The sequence below is a fragment of the Salmo salar genome, chromosome 17 (genome assembly GCF_965601325.2).
Source record: "Salmo salar chromosome 17, fSalSal1, whole genome shotgun sequence".
NCBI lineage: Eukaryota > Metazoa > Chordata > Actinopteri > Salmoniformes > Salmonidae > Salmo > Salmo salar.
Genome location: NC_138307.1, coordinates 80388564 through 80399956, shown reverse-complemented (window position 1 = coordinate 80399956; position 11393 = coordinate 80388564). Strand labels below are relative to the sequence as shown.

Below are 11393 nucleotides of genomic sequence, written 5' to 3'. Positions count from 1 at the left end.
ACTGTACCCTTTACATGGGCAAACAGCGGGATTTTACTGTACCCTTTACATGGGCAATCAGCAGGATTTTACTGTACCCTTTACATGGGCAATCAGCAGGATTTTACTGTACCCTTTACATGGGCAATCAGCAGGATTTTACTGTACCCTTTACATGGGCAATCAGCAGGATTTTACTGTACCCTTTACATGGGCAATCAGCAGGATTTTACTGTACCCTTTACATGGGCAATCAGCATGAGTTTTCTGTACCCTTTACATGGGCAATCAGCATGAGTTTTCTGTACCCTTTACATGGGCAATCAGCAGGATTTTACTGTACCCTTTACATGGGCAATCAGCATGAGTTTTCTGTACCCTTTACATGGGCAATCAGCATGAGTTTTCTGTACCCTTTACATGGGCAATCAGCAGGATTTTACTGTACCCTTTACATGGGCAATCAGCAGGATTTTACTGTACCCTTTACATGGGCAATCAGCATGAGTTTTCTGTACCCTTTACATGGGCAATCAGCAGGATTTTACTGTACCCTTTACATGGGCAATCAGCATGAGTTTTCTGTACCCTTTACATGGGCAATCAGCAGGATTTTATGAACAATAAGTCCTGTTGTGTGATTGCATATAAAATAACATCAAACATGATTTATTTCTCAGATATACAACGTTAAGTTCATTTAATTACACAGCCATATGAAAACAAGGATAATAGAAGGATACATGAGTCATGATTGATGCAGAGCCTGAAATAACTTTATTTTTCGTCTCAACATGCCTGGTGTGCCACCCACCCACCCCGGCGCTGACGGAATAATGACATAATTGTGCTCAAATCCATTATTTTAATAAATCACTAAGTTATAAGTCATATTTCCTTGTGGATCTTGACATGTTTACGAAAAAGTTCACAAAGTGTTTTCTTTCTGTTCTGTTCCACACAACGTTTATTACCTCTAAATCGTCCCACCATCAATCTCCTTTTAGGAATAACAAACACCACTCACAGATTACGCTCATTTGGTAAAGTTGTTTATTACATATTACACGGATTTAACACTCTGATATAAAAACAAAATATGCATTCTATTCACTGGCCCTATGAATGTAATGTACACACAGCCTCTAGCCAACGGGACGCTAGGCTAGCTAAACCTGGCTAACCAACAGGACACTAGGCTAGCTAAACCTGGCTAGCCAACGGGACGCTAGGCTAGCTAAACCTGGCTAGCCAACAGGACGCTAGGCTAGCTAAACCTGGCTAGCCAACGGGATGCTAGGCTAGCTAAACCTGGCTAACCAACGGGACGCTAGGCTAGCGGAACCTGGCTAACCAACGGGACGCTAGGCTAGCTAAACCTGGCTAACTAGGCCTACTACCTACAATCTGCAGAGCATGCGCCAGGCCTCCATCAGACCTCCTCCTCAGGGACCCTTTACTTTACAAAATATACTTTTGGTATAAATACTCATCTATATTTTTTTTATACAATTCTGGTATTTTAAGAGCTCAAGATAATAAAAAAATTGCTTTTGCCTCCAAATTCTGAATCTGGGTAACGATGGAGAGAGAGAAAAAAACAAGAAGAAGAAAAGAAAGACAATGTGTCACATTTGACAGTGGATTCATACAGCTACCCCAGTATCTGGTAGTTTGTAACAGAAACATTTGGCTACTTTATGGCCTAATGAACAACCCAGATTCAGCCCATCCACCTCTGTTGCAGAACGTTTTTAAAATGTTTGCTACGGTGTGCCCTAATGAACACAACCCAGATTCAGCCTACCCACCTCTCTTTTTAACCATGTCAAACACCTAGGAAAGGCCCTGAGACAAGGATGTCTCGCTTTCTCTGCTCTCTGTCTTCAGCATGTCACATGGACGAATGGCCACAGGCAGGTTCATTACAGTGAGTTTGTGTTTTGTTGAGAGAGAGAGAGAGAGAGAGAGAGAGAGAGAGAGAGAGAGAGAGAGAGAGAGAGAGAGAGAGAGAGAGAGAGAGAGAGAGAGAGAAGAGGGGCAGAAAACTAACTCACAGACAGACAGACAGACAGACAGACAGACAGACAGACAGACAGACAGACAGACAGACAGACAGACAGACAGACAGACAGACAGACAGACAGACAGACAGACAGACAGACAGACAGACAGACAGACAGACAGACAGACAGACAGCAGAGGGGCAGAAAACTAACTCACAGACCATGAGCAGCAGAGTTTTCAGGAACATTGAAGAATGGCAAAGATGGTTGATTACATTTTTAGGTTTCCAAGAGCAATTTGCTTTATAAGTAATGACATCTACCTCCTTAATTCATCCACACAAGGACAAAGGAGGGGCAATGTCAAGACTTTGCGGTTGTTTCACGAGGTTGCTACATTGAACCAGCAATAAAAGTCCCTAATTTTCCTCGTTCTAAGTGCTGGAGAGCTCTGAGGTGTTCTCCTGCTCTGATATAAAGGTAGATATGACCTGTGACCAGCAAGGCAGGAGAGGAGGAGAGGGAGAGAGGATGAGGAGAGGGAGAGCGGATGAGGAGAGGGAGAGAGGATGAAGAGAGGGAGAGAGGATGAGGAGAGGGAGAGAGGATGAGGAGAGGGAGAGCGGATGAGGAGAGGGAGAGAGGATGAGGAGAGGGAGAGCGGATGAGGAGAGGGAGAGAGGATGAGGAGAGGGAGAGAGGATGAGGAGAGGGAGAGCGGATGAGGAGAGGGAGAGCGGATGAGGAGAGGGAGAGAGGATGAAGAGAGGGAGAGAGGATGAGGAGAGGGAGAGAGGATGAGGAGAGGGAGAGAGGATGAAGAGAGGGAGAGAGGATGAAGAGAGGGAGAGAGGATGAAGAGAGGGAGAGAGGATAGAGGATGAAGAGAGGGAGAGAGGATGAGGAGAGGGAGAGAGGATGAGGAGAGGGAGAGAGGATGAAGAGAGGGAGAGAGGATGAAGAGAGGGAGAGAGGATGAAGAGAGGGAGAGAGGATGAGGAGAGGGAGAGAGGATGAGGAGAGGGAGAGAGGATGAAGAGAGGGAGAGAGGATGAAGAGAGGGAGAGAGGATGAAGAGAGGGAGCGAGGATGAGGAGAGGGAGAGAGGATGAAGAGAGGGAGAGAGGATGAGGAGAGGGAGAGAGGATGAGGAGAGGGAGAGAGGATGAAGAGAGGGAGCGAGGATGAGGAGAGGGAGAGAGGATGAAGAGAGGGAGAGAGGATGAGGAGAGGGAGAGAGGATGAGGAGAGGGAGAGAGGATGAAGAGAGGGAGAGAGGATGAAGAGAGGGAGAGAGGATGAGGAGAGGGAGAGAGGATGAGGAGAGGGAGAGAGGATGAAGAGAGGGAGAGAGGATGAAGAGAGGGAGAGAGGATGAAGAGAGGGAGCGAGGATGAGGAGAGGGAGAGAGGATGAGGAGAGGGAGAGAGGATGAAGAGAGGGAGAGAGGATGAAGAGAGGGAGAGAGGATGAAGAGAGGGAGCGAGGATGAGGAGAGGGAGAGAGGATGAGGAGAGGGAGAGAGGATGAAGAGAGGGAGAGAGGATGAGGAGAGGGAGAGAGGATGAAGAGAGGGAGAGAGGATGAAGAGAGGAAATAGAGCTGGACAGTGGACCAGACATGAGGTCATTCTCCTGGAGAGAAGAAGAAAGACGGGATGAGGAAAAGAGAGGTCGACAGCCTGGAGCTGAGCTCTGAAGATACCTCAGGAATCGCCTCAGAGGGCTTTTAATCCTCGCTAACCTCAGATCCAAGTATTTGTCTGGAGAGGCCGCTGATGTTTGGCATTAGTAGTCGGTTGCGTCTACCAAAAAGCAGAGGAAGTAAGAAGAAGAAGACAACAGAAAGAGGAACGGAGGAGAGGGGTGAACCAGAACGCGGGCCGCTCTGACCTGACCCTCGTCCCGGTGATATTTCATTTCACGAGCGATCCAGCTCCTTGGAAAGGGTTCAGTCCTGGAAGCCGGGGACTTGGCCACTTGATACCTCTATCCAGGTTAACACCCTGCTGCTGCTATGCTGCCGCTATGCCTGGCCAAAGAACAAAGAGGCACAACACAAGATGTCTCTGTCCTGCCCCAGCGCAGTGGGGGAGCAATACACATCATTACCACAGGTTTTCATTCTGACCTCTAAAACACATGAATAAGAATCCTCCTCTCTCTCTCTCTCTCTCTCTCTCCCTCTCTTTCTCTCCTCTCCTCTCCTCTCTCTCCCTCATCTCATCTCCTCTCCTCTCTCTTTCTCTACTCTCGCTCTCCCTCTCTTTCTCTCCTCTCCTCTCTCTCCCTCATCTCATCTCCTCTCCTCTCTCTTTCTCTCCTCTCGCTCTCCCTCTCTTTCTCTCCTCTCCTCTCTCCCCTCCTCCCCTCTGCCCTCTGTCAAGGTTGGGTTGAGGAAATATGCCGGTACGTGCTCTAGTCACTAGGTAATGGAGGAGAGTGATGCATGCTGGTGATTGACGTAGTTAAATGATAAACACAACTGAAGATGTATTATACTATGTTGTCATCACTCTAAACGGGCTGTAATGGTGCATCGATAAAACAGTCTAAAAGCACCAACCCACTAAATATACATTTTGACCATGGATAGAGATTAGAAATTACTTGTTTTTTTCTCTGCGAGCTACAGCAGTATCTTGAGATCAACAAGGGACTGAAGACAGAGAGGTGGACTGGGAAAATAGAGGTACGGAAATAGGGGGTCAAATATTATGGTCAAATACGTATACATACCAAACCTTACTTTAAAACAAACTGGCATATTCTACAAAGGAAAACAGATTGTCACAGTAAGTGTACACAAATGAAAGGGCACGTTAATGCAATCACACACACACACACACACACACACACACACACACACACACACACACACACACACACACACACACACACACACACACACACACACACAGACACACACACACACACACACACACACACACACACACACACACACACACACACACACACAGTGTAAACACACACAGTGTGGCATATGTGACCAAATGGCATTGGTGCCGTTGTTGCTGAAGGAGAATGTTGTGACATGGCAGTCTTAGCTGGTGTAATCTCACAAGGTCACCACACTTTTAACACCAAGTATCGATAGACGACAAGACCCAACACACACACACACACACACACAAACACACACACACACACACACACACACACACACACACACACACACACACACACACACACACACACACACACACACACACACACACACACACACACACACACACACACACACACACACACACACACACGGACACACACACACACACACACACGGACACACACACACGCACGCACACACACACGGACACACACGGACACACACACGCACACGCACACGCACACACACACGCACACACACACACACACACACACACGGACGGACGGACACACACGCACACACACACCCACACCCACACACACACACACACACACACGCACACACACCTTACAAATTGTTCTCACAAAACTCAGCTTGTAATTGTATAACTGTCAGAGAGACTGTTTAAACTCTAATGAGGTGTATAATCTTAGAGATCTAACGGAAATAAAATGAAAGCAAAGCGATGGAATTTTCTCTTCCTCCTCCTCCTCCTCCTCCTCCTCCTCCTCGTCCTGGCCTACATATTATAGAGTCAAGTACCTTCATTAAAAGAGCATGGCCACTGTGTTGGTGTACATATGATGATCGTAATGGTGATCATAACTGTGTTCATAACATAATCAGTTCTGCTTCTGTCCAGCATCAAGCTGCCAGGCCAGGGTATACACATAGCTGGTACTGTACAGACACATAGAGAGATATGAATACCAGGACAATGGGAGTCTATCTAGCTCTATATTAGAGTTCTGATTCAGACAGATAGAGAGATGCATACCAGGACAATGGGAGTCTATCTAGCTCTATATTACAGTTCTGATTCAGAGGAGAGCCATGGCGGCCATTTTGTGTCCTGTTCCTGTCCGTGTAGCAGTGGCCTTGTTTCTTCATCCTTCCTCTCTGGCTACATGTACTGCTCTAACACAGTCTTTGTCTGTGTGTAGGGGGTTGATATAGGGCATGGGGTACTGGGGGTAGAACCCAGAGCCCTGCAGCCCTGGGGGTAAAAACAGTGAAGCCTGAACGCTAGTCTGCCTAGCGACAGGGGATGAAGGCAACCGGAGGGTGGTGTGCCTCGGCGCTGGGTTGCTGCCCCGCCCCCCTAGACTCCTCCTCTTCCTCTGACACCCCGAAGGTGACCAGGGCCTGCGTGGAGTCACATGACTGTTTCTCGGCGTCCTCCGAGTTGAGCGAGACGAGGCTGAGTCGGCGGGGTCTGCTGAGGTGCAGGGCGCCGCGAGTCCTTCTGTGGAGCAGGCCCAGGTCCTCTCTGAAGTGAGGGTTGAAGAGGACGTAGAGTAGAGGGTTGAGGCAGGCTGGGAGAGGAACCACCACTAGAAGCACTGACTTCACCACCTCAGGCCCTACTGAGGGCAGTTTCAGCAGGGAGGAGAAGGAGAGGAAGGCTACAGGGAAGTACAGGAGACAGTTGGTGAACAGAAGCCAGGCAACGTGACGGATCATGGAGCAGTCCCACAGGCTGTCCGGCTCTCCTTTCTCCAGGCTGCAGTAGAGGCGGGCATATGTGACGGTCATGATGAGGTAACATAGGGAGTTGACCAGGACTAGTGCCACCATGAAGCCCAGAGAGGAGGGCTCTTCGTAGGGCATGGGAAGACAGATGGAGGAGACTCCATAGTCCCCCAGCAGGGGGAGCAGGGTGATAGCCAGGCCCAGAAGGAAACACAAGGCCGCCACCAGCCTCAGCGTGCCCGTCGAAGTCTTCCCCTCAGCGGCCTTGCCTCTCCGTACCGACAGCCCCCTCTCCAGAGCGGCCACCGTCAGTAAGAAGATACTGGTCTCAGAAGCGAAGATGGAGACGAAGCCGGTCAGCTTGCAGCCCGTGCTGCTCTCCCAGCGCGCCCCGTAGCGGCCGAAGCTGCCGAAGGTCAAGGCATCGACGGTGGCCAGCGTGGCAGACCACAGCCCCATCAGACTGTTTACCAGAGCCAGCAGGCCAATCAGCAGCTTCACAGGGGACAGGAAGGACGGGGAGAGAAAGATGGAGACCATCACCAGTGTGTTGCAGACCAGGGAGAGAGTAGCAATGACCCACACACCAACACGGATCAACCAGCTGCCAAACAGGTGGTGGCAAGGACGGAATGGACCTGAGGAGGGACAGATCAATCAATCAACCAGTCACTCAATCAACCAGTCAATCAATAAATCAATCAACCAGTCAATCAATAAATCAATCAATCAACCAGTCAATCAATAAATCAATCAACCAGTCAATCAATAAATCAATCAATAAATCAATCAACCAGTCACTCAATAAATCAATCAACCAGTCAATCAATAAATCAATCAATCAACCAGTCAATCAATAAATCAATCAACCAGTCAATCAATAAATCAATCAACCAGTCAATCAATAAATCAATCAACCAGTCAGTCAATAAATCAATCAACCAGTCAATCAATAAATCAATCAACCAGTCAATCAATACATCAATCAATGTATGAACCATGTTAGGGGGAAGGGTGGTGGGGGGGTGTTGCCTTACCAGGTGAAGGGGAACACTGGACAGTGTGGTGGGATTTGGGCTCATCATCAAAGTCCAGCAGAAAGTCCTCATGGTCTTCTTAAATCAAATCAAAGGTTATATCCAGGTTATCAACACGTTTCATAGGAACTGAAAATGAGTCACTGTTTCTGTCAGGGGCATATTAGCAACACACCATGTATCCTTACAAGAAGGATCTGAAGTGGTATCCCATTCCCTTTTAATGGGGCACTACTTTTGTGCAGTGTACTATCTAGGTTGTTTGAGAACACACCTTGGTTAGACAAGATGCCCTCCCTTCTCCCGAAGTCGTCCTTCCCGTTGTTGTTATTGTCTCTGTCCCAGGGAGAGGAGTGTTTCTCACAGGAGACGAAGGCACAACACTGGAAGGCATAGGGCAGCTCCATCACCCTGCAGAGAGAGAGAGAGACAGAGAGACAGAGAGAGAGAGAGAGAGAGAGAGGAGAGAGAGAGAGAGAGAGAGAGAGAGAGAGAGAGAGAGAGAGAGAGAGACAGAGAGACAGAGAGAGAGAGAGAGAGAGAGACAGAGAGACAGAGAGACAGAGAGAGAGAGAGAGACAGAGAGACAGAGAGACAGAGAGACAGAGTCATCCTACAAGAAACCTGGTATAGAGGAGATAGACCAACTGGTTGCCCTCTAGGTTACAGAGAGCTGGTAGTCCCATCCACCAAACTACCAGGTGTGAAACAAGGAAGAGACTCAGGGGGTATGCTAATTTGGTATAGAGCAGACCTAACTCATTCTATTAAATTTGTCAAAACAGGAACATTTTACATCTGGCTTGAAATTCAAAAGGAAATGATCTCAACAGAGAAAAATGTCCTCATGTGTGCTACCTATATCCCCCCAATAGAATCCCCATACTTTAACAATGACAGCTTCTCCATCCTGGAGGGGGAGATCAACCATTTCCAGGCGAAGGGACATAAACAAGTCTGTGGCGACCAAAATGCCAGAACTGGACAAGAACCTGACACCCTACCTGGAGGTGACAGCATTCCCTCCCCCATATGCCCCCCTAGACACAACTACATAACAAACATAACGGGTCACAGCTCCTGCAGCTCTGTCGGACACTGGGTATGGACATAGTCAGTCGAGGGGACTCCTACGGTAGGTACACCTATAGCTCATCTCTTGGCAGTAGTACTGTAGACCTCAACCCAGAGTCTCTCAGAGCGTTCACAGTCAGCCCACTGACACCCCTATCAGATCACAGCAAAATCCCACTCTACTTGAACATAGCTATGCTCAATCATGAGGCATCAAAGCCAAAGGAACTGAGTAACATTAAGAAATGCTATAGATGGAAGGAATGTAGTTTGGAAACCTACCAAAAACAAATGAGGCAACAACAAATTCAATTCCTTTTAGACAACTTCCTGGACAAAACGTTCACTGTAATAGTGAAGGTGTAAACTTGAGAGTAGAAAACCTAAACAGTTAATTTGACCTCAGCTTCCATATCAAATCTAAAAATGTCAAGCAGACAACCCCTTGAAAATGAACAACAATGGTTTGATGAAGAATGCAAAAACCTAAGAAAGAAATAGAGAAACCTGTCCAAACAAAAACATAGAAACCCAGAAAACCTGAGACTACGCCTTCATTATGGTGAATCACTAAAACAATACAGAAATACACTACGGAAAAAGAAGGAACAGCACGTCAGAAATCAGCTCAATGTAATCCATAGAATCTAATTTGGCATGAGGGCCTGCTATACAAATGGATGGAAAGTGGTGTTGGGGGAAAACATACAACATTATAAAATCCATGTACACAAACAAGTGTGTGGTTAAAATTGGCAGAAAACACGCCCATTTCTTTCCACAGGGCCGTGGAGTGAGACAGGGATGCAGCTTGAGCCCCACCCTCTACAACATATATATCAATGAACTGGCGAGGGCACTAGAACATTCTGCAGCACCCTCTACAACATATATATCAATGAACTGGTGAGGGCACTAGAACATTCTGCAGCACCCGGCCTCACCCTCTTCAACATATATATCAATGAACTGGTGAGGGCACTAGAACAGTCTGCAGCACCCGGCCTCGCCCTACTAGAATCTGAAGTCAAATGTCTACTGTTTGCTGATGATCTGGTGCTTCTGTCCCCAACCAAGGAGGGCCTACAGTAAGCACCTAGATCTTCTGCACAGATTCTGTCAGACCTGGGCCGTGACAGTAAATCTCAGTAAGAGAAAAATAATGGTGTTCCAAAAAAGGTCCAGTTGCCAGGACCAAGAATACAAATTCCATCTAGACACCGTTGCCCTACAGCACACAAAAAACTATACATACCTTGACCTAAACATCAGCGCCACAGGTAACTTCCACAAAGCTGTGAACGATCTGAGAGACAAGGCAAGAAGGGCCTTCGATGCCATCAAAAGGAACATACAATTCGACATACCAATTACGATCTGGATAAAAATACTTGCAATTAGTTATAGAACCCATTGCCCTTTACGGTTGTGAGGTCTGGGGTCCGCTCACCAACCAAGAATTCACAAAATGGGACAAACACCAAATTGAGACTCTGCATGGAGAATTCTGCTGAAAAATCCTCAGTGTACAACATAAAACATCAAATAATGCATGCAGAGCAGAATTAGGCCGATACCCGCTAATTATCAAAATCCACAAAAGAGCCATTAAATTCTACAACCACCTAAAAGGCAGTGATTCCCAAACCGTCCATAACAAAGCCATCATCTACAGAGATGTGAACCTGGAGAAGAGTCCCCTAAAGCAAGCTGGTCCTGGGGCTCTGTTCACAAACACAAACACACTCCACAGAGCCCCAGGACAGCAACACAATTATACCCAACCAACTCATGAGAAAACAAAAAGATGACACATTGGAAAGAATTAACAAAAAAACAGAGCTGACTAGAATGCTATTTGGCCCTAAACAGAGAGTACACAGTGGCAGTATGCCTGACCACTGTGACTGACCCAAACTTAAGGAAAGCTTTGACTATGTACAGACTCAGTGAGCATAGCCTTGCTATTGAGAAAGGACGCCGTAGGCAGACCTGGCTTTCAAGAGAAGACAGGCTATGTGCACACTGCCCACAAAATGAGGTGGAAGCTGAGCTGCACTTCCTAACCTCCTGCCAAATGTATGACCATATTAGAGACACATATTTCCCTCAGATTACACAGATCCACAAATAATTTGAAACCAAACCCAATTTTGATAAACTCCCATATCTACTGGGTGAAATACCACAGTGTGCCATCACAGCAGCAAGATTTGTGATCTGTTGCCACAAGAAAAGGGCAACCAGTGAAGAACAAACACCATTATGAATACAACCTATATTTAAGTTGATTTATTTTCCCTTTTGTACTTAAATTATTTGCACATCATTACAACACGGTATATAGCCATAATGAGATTTTAAAAGTATTTGTTCTTTCTGAACTTTTGTGAGTGTAATGTTCACTGTTAATTTTTAATAGTTTATTTCACTTTTTTTTATTGTTTACTTCACTTGCTTTGGCAATGTTAACATGTGTTTCCCATGCCAATATAGCCCTTACCGTAAATTCCGGACTATAAGCCACAAAGTTTTTCCCACACTTTGAACCTCGCGGCTTAAACAATGAGGCGGCTAATATATGGATTTTTCCCGCTTTCAAATTTTTTTTGTTGTTACAAGCCGTGTTTCGTTAAAGCCTATTTATTTATTTACAAGCCGTGTTTCGTTAAAGCCTATTTATTTATTGTTACAA

General features: G+C 46.6%; 1 protein-coding gene across 1 annotated transcript in view; it reads right to left on the bottom strand.

The window, feature by feature from the left end:
* Window positions 1-1009: 1009 nt before the first annotated feature.
* The window catches only part of LOC106594365 (leucine-rich repeat-containing G-protein coupled receptor 5), a gene marked incomplete at its 5' end in the record, with an annotated part of 67816 nt that continues 57432 nt past the window's right edge, over window positions 1010-11393 (bottom strand). Inside the window, 3 exons of the mRNA XM_082963351.1 lie at window positions 1010-7225; window positions 7625-7702; window positions 7899-8035. Of these exons, the coding sequence (XP_082819477.1) occupies window positions 6150-7225; window positions 7625-7702; window positions 7899-8035 (1291 nt within the window). The remainder of the gene's footprint in view (window positions 7226-7624; window positions 7703-7898; window positions 8036-11393) is intronic.